This window comes from Mastigoproctus giganteus, chromosome 8 (genome assembly GCF_048544385.1).
Source record: "Mastigoproctus giganteus isolate SK-2022 chromosome 8, ASM4854438v1, whole genome shotgun sequence".
In the NCBI taxonomy this organism is placed as follows: Eukaryota; Metazoa; Arthropoda; class Arachnida; order Uropygi; family Thelyphonidae; genus Mastigoproctus; species Mastigoproctus giganteus.
In genome coordinates this window covers 35,497,862-35,512,375 of record NC_143582.1, presented here as the reverse complement: position 1 = coordinate 35,512,375, position 14,514 = coordinate 35,497,862, and the positions used below count along the sequence as shown (strand labels likewise).

The 14,514-nt window shown below is 37.0% G+C and overlaps 1 protein-coding gene across 1 annotated transcript in view; it reads right to left on the bottom strand.

The window, feature by feature from the left end:
* Positions 1-14,514, bottom strand: part of LOC150081443 (uncharacterized) — an 82,681-nt gene that overhangs the window by 41,587 nt on the left and 26,580 nt on the right. Inside the window, exon 6 of the mRNA XM_090380203.1 lies at positions 7,847-7,914. Coding sequence (XP_090236329.1) covers positions 7,847-7,914 — 68 coding nt within the window. The remainder of the gene's footprint in view (positions 1-7,846; positions 7,915-14,514) is intronic.

Here is a 14,514-nt window from a genome sequence, read left to right as displayed (position 1 = left end):
ATCACCACCAAATACGGAGGATGCGGAAAGGTCAGGGTATGACCACCGCATATCCCGGAGCAATATGGCCTTAGTTGCTAATGCTCCTAAAAACCAAATAAACAAATAAACAAGCAATCATGGTCTTTCGTCATATGGTCGCTCTTTTGCTCATTTCAAGATGCAAGTTGCCCGTCTTTGGACCCTTTCAAGAAGCTCGATGTCTTTTTTCAGATGAGTTCTCCATACCTCAACACAGGATTCCAAATGTGGTCTTACAGCTGCCTTATACAGTGGGACTATGACCTACAGGATAATGTTTGATAAATCGTCGATAGGACACCATAGGCTTTCCTGGCTGCCTGTTTACACTGCTCAGAAAACTTCATATCTGTCCATAGCTCCCAGATCCCTTTCTTCCTCTACTGTTTTTTAACTACCAATCTTTATGTTGTCTCCAAATTTTGCCATCAAGCTTTCTGTTCTATCATCAATGTTGTTTATAAAATCAGAAACAAGTGATCCAAGAACCGATCCTTGGGGAACCCCACTTCTGAGTTTACACCAATCGGAAGAATATTCATCAATTACAACCCTTTGCCATCTGCCCTGCAACCATCAAGCAACCTCTTATGAAGGACTGAGTAAAATGCCTTGCTAAATTTCAAATAAACTATGTCAAAATTGTTTCCTACATCCAGCTCATGAGTAACTATGTCAAAATAGCCTATTTTTGACATGGTTACTTAACATGATTTTCCCTTAACAAAACCATGTTGTGTGCTATTCAGAATGTCAGACTAACTGGTCTATAGTTACCAACTTCACTCTTAGAACAGCCTTTATGTATTGGTAATACATTGGCACTTCTCCAATACAAAGGAATATCTCCCAAGTCCAAAGATGCCCTCTTAATTAACTTCAGTGGTTCAATACACTCCCTGGGGCCTCCTTCAAAATTACTGGATATATGCCATTGGCTCCAGGAGCCTTACTTGCCTTTATGCTCGAAAGTTTTTCTAATAAACAGTCATCTGTAATTTCAGAATCACTAATTTCACATGACTTAACCTCATGCATACAGCCTCTTCTCAGTGTGAAGAGTCTTTCTTCACTAAAGACAGATACAAAGTACCTGTTCAGTTCATCTGCAACATCAGCTTAGTTGTCTAACAATTTCTCACACCCAGTGCACAAGGGATTCTTTTTCTGATTCACTTGTTTCTTCCTTAGCATTCAAAGAGGCATATGATGCAAGAAAGCAAGCTTATGCAGCATCATCCAAAAAAAAAAAAAAAAACCCTCCCATTTCACCCCTCCATTCATTCCAAATGCCTGTCCAGCTCAGCCTTAAACTTCCACAACAAAAGATAGAAGTCTGTTCCACAAATCAACTACCCACTGGCCAAAGGCAAATTTCCACACATCTATTCTACAACTGTCTTTCCTCAATTGAGGTTCTTAATCTGAGCAAGAGGAAGAATCCCATCAGCATTCAGCTTGATCAACCCATTCAAGGCCTTATACACCTCAATCAGATCACCTCGCAGGTGCCTACTCTCCAGGCATTGCAATTTGCAGAACTTAAGCCTTTCTTGGTAAGAGCACCCCCCCCCACTTTGTTCCACTCACCAATCTTGTTGCCCTTATTTGTACTCGTACTAGCAACTCTACATCCTTCCTAAAATGGTCAGGCCACACCTAGGAAGGTGTGGCCTGACCATTGCCTTGTATAATGGGATAATCACCTCCCTGACCTGCCCTGGCAGCCCGTCTGCACTGCTCAGCAAACTTCATATTTGACTGCACAATTACCCCAGGTCATTTTCACTTTCAACTACTCTGAGTGTAGTACCACACAGTTGGTACGTTTCTCTTTGGTTATTGCTACCCATATGCAGTACTTTTCATTTGTCAATGTTAAACTTCAGTTACCACTTCTCAGCCCATTTGCCCAACTTATCTAGGTCCAGTTGGAGTAGCATATTGTCTTTATTGTCATTAACAATCCTGCCAACCTTTGTATCATCTGCAAACTTGGACATTAAACCTGATATACCTTCATTTCGTCAATATCATTGATGAATACACAAAACAACAATGGTATTCAAACAATAATGATATTCATTTCATCAATATCATTGATGAGTTATTCAGCAAGGGGAATGCCAGAAGTGTATTCAACTCTGGCAGTAAGCTAGAGAATCTTGTAATAACAAAGTGGAGGAGAGATTGTTGATATAAATACAAGAAAGGCATCTGGGGTGGATGGGATCTATCCAGTTATATTAAAGGAGGCAGCAAAGGAAGTAAGCAAACACTTAGCCATAATTATGAGAGCTTCCTTGGACTCAGGGGAGGTACCCATAGACTGGAAATGTGCAAATGTGACCCCAATTCACAAAGGAGGATCAAAGGGCGACACAAGTAATTATAGACCTCTTAGTTTAACTTCTGTTCCCGGAAAATTAATGGAGGCACTGGTTAAAGAAGCACTGCAGGATCATCTGGACAAGACTTCAGTTATAGCTCAGACACAGCATGGTTTTGTTAAGGGGAAGTCTTGCCTGACCAATTTGATTGGATACTATGATGCAGTCACAAAAGAACTGGATGCAGGGAATAACTTTGATATTATATATATGTGGATCTTAGAAAGGCTTTTGATACTGTTGCACATGGAAGACTGCTGCACAAATTGGAGCAGTGTGGCATTGGAGGCAAATTGCTGCTATGGATAAAGGGGTGGTTGAGGGGGAGAAGACAGAGAGTGGTAATCAATGGACACTGCTAATCGTGGACTAATGTTATTAGTGGAGTCCCTCAGGGTTCAGTATTGGGTCCATTATTGTTTTCTGTATTTATAAATGATATTGATGATGGTATATCAAGCTTAATGTCCAAGTTTGCAGACGATACGAAGGTTGGCAGGGTTGTCAAGGACACTACTGACACTATGCTACTGCAACAGGATCTGGAAAGGTTGAGCAGATGGGCTGAGTGGTGGCAAATGAAGTTTAACATTGACAAATGTAAAGTACTACATATGGGAAACAGCAACCCCAGAGCAACGTATCAACTCTGTGGTACGACACTGACAGTGGTAGAGAATGAAAGGGACCTGGGGGTGGTTGTGCAGGCAGATATGAAGTTTTCTGAGCAGTGCAGACGGGCTGCAAGAGTAGCTCATGGTGTATTGTTGATGATATATAGGAATTTTTCTAGCAGGGATAAGGTGATTATTCCCTTGTATAAGGCAATGGTCAGGCCACACCTAGAGTACTGTATACAGGTCTGGAGGCCTCATTTCAAGAAGGATGTAGGGATGCTGGAACGAGTACCGAGAAGGGCAACAAGATTAGCAAATGGAACAAAGGGGTGCTCTTACGAAGAAAGGCTTAAGTTTTGCAAATTACAGTGTCTGGAGACTAGGCACCAGCGAGGTGATCTGATAGAGGTGTATAAAGCCTCGAATGGTTTGAGCATGCTCAATGCTGATGAGATTCTTCCTCTTGCTCAGAATAATCACCTGAGAGGGCATAAATTCAAATTGAGGAGGGACAGATGTAGGATAGACGTGAGGAAATTTGCCTTTAGCCAGCGGGTGGTTGGTTGGTGGAACAGACTTCCATCCCTTGTCGTGGAAGTTGATAGCCTAAATAAGTTTAAGGCTCAGCTGGACAGGTTTTTCGAACGAACAGAGGGGTGAAGTGGAAGTGGTTATTTTTTATTTATTTATTTATTATTTTATTGTATTTTATTTTTTTTTTTTGGCTGATGCTGCATAAGCTTGCTTTCTTGCATCAAATGCCTCTACTAACGCTAATGCTAATGAATACACAAAGCAACAATGGGCTCATCACCGAACCCTGGGAAACTCCACTAATAACATTTGTCCATGAAGAGCAGTGTCCATTTCTCTGTCATCTCCCACTCAACCATCCCTTTATCCAATGTAGCAACTTACCCATAATGCCATTCCTCTCCAATTTGTATAGCAGTCTTCCATGTGCAACAGTATCAGAATCTTTCCTGAAATCCAAGTATATGATATCAAAATTATTTTTGGCATTCAGTTCCTTTGTGACCACATCATAGTATCCAATCAAATTGGTCAGACAAGACCTCCCTTTAAGAAACCCATGCTGTGTCTTAACTATTACTGCAGTCTGGTCTAGATGATCCTGCAATGCTTCTTTAACCAGTGATTCCATTATTTTCTCTGGAACACAAGTTAAACTAATAGGTCTATAGTTACTTGTGTCACACTTTTGAACCCCCTTTATGACTTGGTGACACATTTGCACACCTCCAGTCCATGGGGACCTCCTCTGAGTCCAAGGAAGATCTCATAATTACGGCTAAGGGTTTGCTTACTTCCTTTGCTGCCTCCTTTAATATAACTGGATCGATTTCGTCCACCCCAGGTGCCTTTTTTATGTTTAACTTCAATAATTTTTGCTCCACTTTGCTCTCAGTTATTAAAAAATCACTTAGCTCCCTGTTAGAGTTTGATAAACTTCAAGTACTCTCCTCATTGAATAACTCCTCATGTGTGAATGTAGATGCAAAATACTCATTCAGTTTATCAGCTAACTTAGCATGATCCTCAATAGTCAACCCATCTATGTTAAGTGGTCCAATCTAATTCATCCCTTTTCTTCTAGAGTTTACATAAGTAAAGAACTCTTTGCTGTTTTTCTTTGCATCCTTTGCCAAGGATTTCTCTTAATCTGCCTTCGCCTGCCTAACCGCCTTTGTGACTTGATTACAAATTGTATTCACATACGTGAAAAATTCCTTGTCCCTATTCCTTGCTCTCTTATCCAATGCTTTCTCATATGCAGCCTTGGCTCTCTAACCTTATCTGTGATACTATTACAAATCAACTTGTAGCTGTTTTAAGCTTTTAGAACTTTTCATCGCTCTGTAACTATTCCATGCTATCTTTTTCTGTTCTCAGCTCCACATTCATCCACTTCAGCATCCTCCTCCTGAAATATTTTCTAAATGTTATGTATGCATTCATGGCTTCTGAGATTTTTGCTTTAAAGGTAAGAAAAAAAAAGGTATTCCATAATTAAAGTGTATTCACCTTCACTTTGCAACCTGCCCAATTAATAGATTCCATATAGCACCTTAAAATGTCAGTCTCCTCTTCTGAAATTAAAACCAGTGCCTTTACCTATAATTACTGCAACATTTTTCTTCATCTTTCAACTGACTGATCACTACCTGCCAATGGTTCCTGTATTTTAAGCCCTGTGATATCATCTAATTCATGAGTAATGATGATGTCAAGATTCTTCTCACCACTAGTATTCTCTGAAATGCTGATTGCCTATTCATCATACTCCTCACAATCTTCTAGTCTGTAGTTTACTCCCATTCTCATTATACCTTTGTTTCCAACACCACAGATTCTACGTAGGCAGACAACTTCAGACTCAGCAAAAGCTCTTTTTGCACTCAGGCTGCTTTTGACAAGAAGCACGACATGACCACCATCTTCTATCTTTCCTAAATAAATGATACGTACTACAGTGGAACTCATCATCCCCAATTTCTGTTAGCCCTATTATGTCAGCATTAATGGTCCTAACAAGGAGTTCAAATTCAGCCATTTTGTTGACAATAGTTCTGACATTACTGTAGACACAGTTAAGACTTAAGTATTCTACAGTTTACTATCCTGATACACCCCTTGAAGTTACTTAGGCTTGTTTCCCGATCTTTCTCATCCCACCCATTTGAAATGTTGCTATCCTCAGAACATCTTGCCAACATCAGTTGTTGTGGCAACAAACAAGAATTCTCGAGGTGAATATAGGTCATGAGGTGAGCATACTGATGTTTTAGATGTGTAAGTAATTCTTTCCTATTACATTAGATGTTTTGGAAGAGATAAGCGTTGCAAATGAAAGATGGTTTTTACAACATTTAATTCAATACTATTGAATTTAAACAAAGATTGAAGTCTCATCAAAAAGAAAATTTTTGTAGAATTATTTAATGACAGCCTTCTAAATTTTAATTAGCTTAATATCCAATGGAAGAAATGTTATCTGAAAAATTACTGCCTTGTTTCTGACTGCTATCAGTACAGTTCTCCGTCTTAACAGGCTTGAGAGATTTTTCAGTATTTAATAGAATGCATTTTTCTGCTAAGTATTGATTTGGTTTGTTCACTAACTGTAGATTGTTTTTTTATTCATAAGTTTTGGAAGTGTAGAGGCAATTATTCATGTACACTTATTGTTCAAGAATGCATATATAGTGTAACGAAGGAAAGAAAAAGGATGTCTGTGAAAGAAATTAAGTGTTAGAAAGATTTAATAAAAGTGAACCACTAAAATATTTGCATATAATTAAAGGCAATGATAATTTTCTTTATCCTAAAAGTACCAGGTGGCTTAAAGGTACCTACCAAGTTTAAATCTTTATTTCATCATAACTATTGAGAGTAAAAAACTTATTCTAACGGTATGCAAATTAACTACTCATGGAATTTATTTTTATTTATTGTGCTGCAGGCATGAAAATTGCAAAATAGTGTCATATACCCTGGAGCAGCAGATTTTTATAACTGAGGAATACTCTCATTTAGTAGAGATCCCTGAAGCCATTAGGAGAGCTTTTACAATGGACTTTTGGTGCCAGAATAGAGTCAGATAGGTACCTAATCATTAACCTTGTCCAGAAGTTTTGGAAGACAGGATCCATTCTGCAAAAATATTTCAACACAGCTGGCTCTCAATCACAAGAACTGAGATGAACATTCAAAAAGTGAGAGGAACATTCGAGAGAATAATATTTATCAATCTCCTGGTAGACTTCAAAAAAGTCTACCGGGAGAGCTTATCAAGAACAGGGTATCAAGTGCAGCAGTCTGTAGCACGTCCTCAAGTCTGACCTGCATTTGTTTCCATCATCATCATCAGCCATTTTCAATCCACTGCAGGATGAAGGCCTCTCCAGCAACCATACAAGATCCAAACATGACAGCCACTCAAGGAGAGCAATGCTATTGCGAGATTGGGCTTTGTTAACTGTGCTGGACACATCTCCAAAGGAAGAAATTGACCCTGCCCTAATCTGGTTTTCTGACCTTGATGGATTTGAAAACAAGCAGAAATGGCAAATCTGGGGGTCTGAAAATTACCACATCACAGTCTCAGCAAGTCCACATCCAAAGAACATTACTGTTTGTTGCACTATCTCCACTTATGGAATTTGTAGCCCAATATTCAAGGGGTGAGGGAGGAAATGTTACCTCATTCAGTTACAGATGCTTGCTTGAAAATGATTTCATTCCCTCGTTGCAGGGTTTCCATGGCTCAAGATGGAACGCAACTCAATCATTCATAGCTATTTTTGAACTTTGGAATGAACATTTTGGGGAGAATGTCACTGCTTTGGACCATTGGAAGTACTATGGAAACGGCAGTAAATGGCCTGCCTATTCCCCAGATCTCAGTCAATTTGACCTCTTTCTGGAGATATGTCAAAGATCATTTACCAGAGCAACTCAAGGATCTTTGAACTGAAATCATCAATTCAACGTTGCAATTTTGAGATTTCAATAGTGGTTCTCCAAACATCTGTAACAAATTTTAGAGTAAGGCTGAGAAAAATCACTGAAGTGGAAGGACACCATGTCGAACACTGTCATATAAATTCCACGAGTATTTCATTTGCATACCATTTGAATAAACTCTGTTCTTTCAATTGTTATGGAGAAATAAAGATTTAAACTTGGCAGGTACCTCTTGGGCCACCCAGTAAAAGTCCATTATATAATCAAATTTCCATATGCATTTAAGATTAATTTTACTATTACTATAAAGGAATATACTTTGCTACCGACCTCCCTAATGTAATTTCAAATGGCTGATCAGATGACTGAAAAGTTCCATCCAAAGAAGTCTTGTGACACTGTAATATTAAGTTGCATTTACCACATAATAATATATATTATAATTATGAAAATATGATACTTACAAAGATAAACAATTAAAAGCTTTTATAAATTCACTTATAGTTTTATTTCATTCATAAAATGAAAAATTAAAATTCAAGATGCATAATGAATCATGTTTTACCATTAGATTATTCTTTTCCTATACTAATCACACAGTGGCACCATTTCATTCTCATTAAAGCAATAAAGGAGATAAAAAAAATTAAAGGCTTAAATGATAAATATTAGTATTACACTGGTGTGCAAAACTTAAGGACCAACACTATTTCTAAAGGTTACAACCACGAAATCTTTACTTAAGGTACTCTTTACTGATGAGAGTAGATTTAGTCTCAGCAGCGATTCTGGACATCAGCTAATCTGGCAAGAGGTTGGCACACGGTATCACTCCACAAACATCACTGAAAGGGATCGATATGGTGGTCAAGGTGTTCTCGTCTGGGGAGGCGTTATCTTTGATGGACGTACACAACTCCAGATACTAGAAGGCAGTACTGTAATCGGTGCATGCTACTATACTGAGGTAATCCTTCCCCATGTGAGTCTGTTCCGAGGTGCCATTGGCCCCAAGTTTGTGTTTATGGATTATAACGGCACACCCCATCGCACTGCAGCTGCTGATATGCTTTTGATAAGTGAGGACATTGTTCATATGGATTGGACTTCCCGTTCCACTGATCTAAATTCCATCAAACACATATGAGACGCTCTAGGTAGACACCTAGCAGCATGTCTATGCCCACCAGAAAATGTTCACCAGCTGAAGATGGTGCTGACAGAGGAATGGACGATGTTACTACAAGAACTTATCAACAACATTGTTCTAAGTATGGACAGGCGGCACAAAGCCTGCATCGACATTAGGGGTGGCCATATCTCCTACTGAGGACCACCTCTTCCCTTTGTTCCATCTTTGGCAGTAATGCATCCGTATCATGGCAGCCAGTGCAATGTTGCCATTTTTGAATAAAGTCCCTCTGTACCATTTTTTGTTTCCATTTTTGAATAAAGTCCTTCTGTACCACTTTGTTTCCATTGTTGTGTCGGTGTTGTTTCCTTCATCATTTCTGTACCTCACGAGGTTCCTTTGGTATGCTTTTCCCATATCCAGACCACTCCTATGAGAAGCTACAGGTGAAAACCTGACTGGTCCTTAAATTTTGCACACCAGTGTATTATGGCAAAATGATGCAATGAAGAGAACATATAGTATTGGCCAAAAAAAAAAACCTCCCCTTGTAACCCACTTCATTTGCCCATCCCTTCTAATACAAATTAGAGCAGTATGCATTAAGGGGAAGTTGCTACAATGGATAAAAGGATGGTTAAGTGAGAGAAGACAGAGAGTGGTAATTTAATGGAACACTGCTCTTGGTGAACTAATATTATTAGTGAATCCACCAGAGTTCAGTATTGGGTCTCTTGTTGTTTTCTGTATTTATTAATGATATCGATGAAGGTATATCAAGCTTAATGTCCAAGTTTTGCAGATGATACGAAGGTTGGCAGGGTTGTTAATGACACTAATGACAGTGCTACTGCAACAGGATGTAAAAAAATTGAGCAGATGGGTTGAGAGGTGGCAACTGAAGTTTACCATTGACAAATGCAAAGTACTTCATATGGGTAGCAGTAACCCCAAAGAAATGTATCAACTCTGTGGTACTACACTCAGTAGTGGAGAATGAAAAAGACCTGGGATTAATTCTGCAGTCAGATATGAAGTTTTCTGAGCAGTGGGCTGCCAGAGCAGGTCATGGGGTTTGTCAATGATATACAGGAATTTTTCTAGAAAGGATAAGGAGGTGCTTATCCCCTTGTATAAATGGTCAGACTACACCTTGAGTACTGCATACAGGTCTGGAGACCTCATTTTAGGAAGGTACTCTGTACTCATTCTAGAGTTGCTAGAATGAGTACAGAGAAGGGCAATGAGACTGGTGAGGGGAACAAAGGAATGCTCTTACCAAGAAAGGCTTAAGTTCTGCAAATTGCAGTGTCTGGAGACTGGGCACTTGTGAGGTGATCTGATTGAGGTGTATAAGGCCTTGAATGGTTTGAGCAGGCTCAATGCTGATGGGATTCTTCCTCTTGCTCAGATTACAAACCTGAGGGGGCATGAATTCAAATTGAGGAAAGACAGTTGTAGAATAGATTTGCGAAAATTTGTCTTCAGCCAGCGAGTAGTTGATTCTTGGAACAAACTTCCATTTGTCGTTGTGGAAGTTGATAGCTAAAATAAATTCAAAGAAGTGGACAAACCTTTTGAGCAAATGAATGGGTGAAATGAGAAGTTATTTTATTTTTTATTTATTTATTTTTTTTGGCTGATCCTATATAAGCTTGCTTTCTGGCATCATATGCCTCAACTAATGCTAATGCTAATAATTTGTTCAATCCCTTTTTTAAATTGATTCAGATTTCCTCCTTACACAACACTAACTGGAAATTTATTCCAAAAATCAAAATTTTTATAGCTCCATTCCTGTTGCAATGATCTTTTATTCCTTCTTTAACTATTGGCTCTATTAATTTTACCTAGAATAGACATTAATCTTACAGTATAATTATTACTATAATTAATTCACTTCATACTGAAGTGAATTAATTTTGGCTGAAGGTAAATTTACAGACATCTATTCTGAAACCATCTGGTTTTTTATTTGTTCCCTTTTGTGTTTTTCACTTGATACAGCTACCTCAACATTTAGTTTACTCAACCCTTTTAAGCCTTGAGTACTTCTAGTCTTGTCTTAACTATTAATTCTAGTCTTAAATTTTAAGTGCCCCCCATAGGCATCTGGTTTTCAGAAAAGAATATTGTTTTCTGCTCCTCATCTAATCTTGTTGCTCTTCTCTGCACTCTTTCCAAAAGCTCTGTTTCCTAAAATGAGATTATACAATGGTATAATCACCTCTTTATCCTTTGTGGCAAAGTCCCTATATAAAGCACTGACAGTAGCCCATGCATTTTTTGAGCAATCTGCCTCCATTGCTCAGAGAACTTCATGTTGGGCTATGATTACACTAATGTCTTTTTCACTATCAAGTTTAGTTCTACCCAAAAGGTAGAACCAAACATAATAGTTAAAGTAGCATGTAATTATTAATCTGTATTATCAGCAAACCTTTAGACATAAAGTTTGAATACTTACATCAATATCATTAATAAACATTAGAAACAGTAAAGGACTCAAGCACTGAACCCTGTGAAACCCCACTTATAATATTAGTCAATGAAAGAGCAATGGTCATTTATAGCTGTCTCCTACCATTTAACTATCCCTTTATTCATAGCAATACCTTTTTCCTCATCCAATATTGCTCCAATATATATAACAATCCTTTGATATTATCTTTTATTATTTCTTTAACTATCGGCTCTATTAGTTTTCCTGGAAGAGACATTAAACCTAGAGATCTGTAATTAATTCACTTCACCCCTGTGAATAGTAGAGACATTTGTATTTTTTTTCTTTTCTACTTACCTTGACTCCAAGGATTCAGTGCAAGTCCCTAAAGAAATCCTAGATCGTTTCACTCGGGATTATCCCTTTTGTGAATTTTAATATACCTGCACAAATTCCTGTACTTTACTTTACTTTTATTTACTTTAAAATTCAAGGGTTTCTCTCTCCAACTTCCTTTCAGTTGTTTTCAGTTATCATAAAATCATTTAGTTCCAGTAAGTTATTAAAGAGACTTCTGGTGTAAAACCTTCAAGTGTGAAGTGAAAAACTATTCAATTTATCAGCAACCAGTACAGATCCATCAATATTCTATTCATATCACATGGACCTCTGTGGTTTCTCTCTTTGCTTCTAGCCTTAACGTAAATAATTATTTGCTACTTTTCTTTGTTCTCTTAGCAAAAGACTTCTCATAATCTACCTCATTAAACGTAACTTCTTGAGTAACTTGATTAAAGACTAATTAATATTAGCATACGATGCAAGAAAGCAAGCTTATACAGCATCAATCAAAAAAAAAAAAAAAAAAAAAAAAAAAACTTCCCATTTCACCCATCCATTCAATCCAAAAGTTTGTCCACTTCTTCCTTGAATTTATTTATGCTATCAACTTCCACAGCGACAGATGGAAGTTTGTTCCAGCAATCAACTACCTGCTAGCTAAAGTAAAATTTCCGCACATCTATTTGACAACTGTCTTTCCTCAATTTCAGTTTATGCCCCCTCAGATGTTTGTAATCTGAGCAAGAGGAAGAATCCCATCGGTATTGAGCCTGCTCAATCCATTCAAGGCCTTATACACCTCAATCAGATCTCCGCACAGATGTCTAATCTCCAGACACTGCAATTTGCAGAACTTAAACCCTTTCTCGGTAAGAGTAACCCTTTGTTCCTGTCACCAATCTCATTTTGCCCCTCTCTGTACTCATTCCAGTATATATCAGAAATAAAAATACTAATGAAGAAAGAGGAATATTTCAAGGGTTATAATGAATGAAAAAGGGTAAATAGTTGCTAAATAGTTAAAAACAGTATCATATTATCCTATAAAAATGCCAAATTAAATAATTATTGGTGTGTCAGTATATGCTTGGTTCCAGTGTACTTACTGATGATCTCTGGTGATAATGTAATTGTACCTTTAAGTGTTTTAGTTAACTGGTTTTACTAAATGAAATAGCATGCTTAATATTAATGTCATCAAAAATTTATTTTAATTTTGAAGTATGTACTACAGGTAACCCCCAATTTATGCGGATTCACTTTTACATGGTTCATTTGAAAGAGAAACCTCAAAGCTTGGGTGATGCAAACAATTTTTGAAGACTGGTTCAAAAATTATTTTTGTCCATCGGTTAAGGATTATTGCTCTAAAATTGGTGTTGAACCTCAAGCTTTAATGTTATTAGATAATGTTCCTGGTCATCCTTAATTTGGAATCACTTGGTGATTTTCCAACTGAAATTTCATTTCTACCTCCCAACACAACATCAGTGTTGCAGCCTATGGATCAAAGAGTAATAACCACATTCAAGGCATACTATTTAAGGCGAACATTTCAACAGTTAATTGCAGACACTGATGGTCAAGACAAGGACAGTATGAGAGAGTGGTGGAAAAAATTTAGCATCCTACAGGCATAGATGAGCCAGGGAAAGAAGTTTCAACACCTTGCTTAAAAGGAGTATGGAAAAAATTATTCCTAAAAAATGAAGAGAGTTCACCCTCAGATACAAGTTCCAGAATTGTCAAAGAGATCAGTAACATGGCAACTGAAGCAGGAATCGACAATGTAACAACAGATGATCTGAATGAATTACTAAATGCCCACAATCAACCTTGGAAAAATGAAGAGCTGCAAGACCTAGAATTTAATGCAGCATTCATAATAAAAGTTCTGTCACTGCATGATCAATGCATGAATTTGTTAGAGGAGCATGGCAGTGAGTTTGCAAGGATAGATGCAGTTAGACGAGGTTGCGATCAGATGATAGACTGTTATAAGCAAATTTTACGAACAAAACAAGGCAAGCAAGGCAGACCACATTTGATTCGTATTTTGGAAAAAAAATAAAATAAATCTCTTATGACATGAATGAGTTATGTGATTTTTGTTCCAAGTCATTTTGAAAACTTACAATATGTATGTAATTAAAGTTTGTGTGTACTTTATGTGTTTATGTAATTTATGTGTACTTTAAATAAAAGTTTCGTACTATTTCATTGTATTTTGAATATAAATGATGTTTCAAGATATTTTGTACACTGCATTAATATGAGAAAAGAAAAAAATCAATCAATAAAATCGGTCAAAAGACGTGAAAAAAGAAAACGGTATCCCGGTTTAACACAGAAATTCGCTTTACGTGGATTTCTTGGAACACATCTCCTGCCATGGGCGTCCACAGAAAATTTTCTATGGGGGGGCAAAGCTTGGAGACAAATAATTACATCAATAAATTTTTAATTTTTTTAAATAATTATTTAATTAAACAAATAGATTATAGAATACAGTATTGCATCAATACAAAAACACATACGTAATGTGTATAAATTTACAATATAAAGGAAACAAGAATTTATATATATATATATATAACAGTTTTTTTAGTAAATTATAATACCAACTAGATAAATTGGAGAATTTAGCATAAAAGTATTATGGATGCAAACTATACTCATTTTTGTTTGCCATTTGCCACATGGCAAACAGAAACAGATAGCTTCAGCTAATTATTGATGGGATATATTGAGTGGAGCTAGCCTTAACATTCCATTCAATGTATCCATATATCTATAATTAGCTATATTATCATTTTAATTTTACTGTTTTATATTATTTTATTTTATGTGTTTATTTATAGGGTACAACAAAGAAGTCCAACTTAGGTTACCTAAACTTGGCCCTTTGAACTAATGAGTATAGTTTGCACCCCTAATACATTTATGCTAAATTCTCCAATTTACTAGTTGGTATTACAATTAACTAAAAATTGTTATATACAGACAGATGTAATGTACAATCATAAATTTGATGGCATTAATCTGTCACTCTTTCTCCTTTTCTATTTCTTATATTCTTTG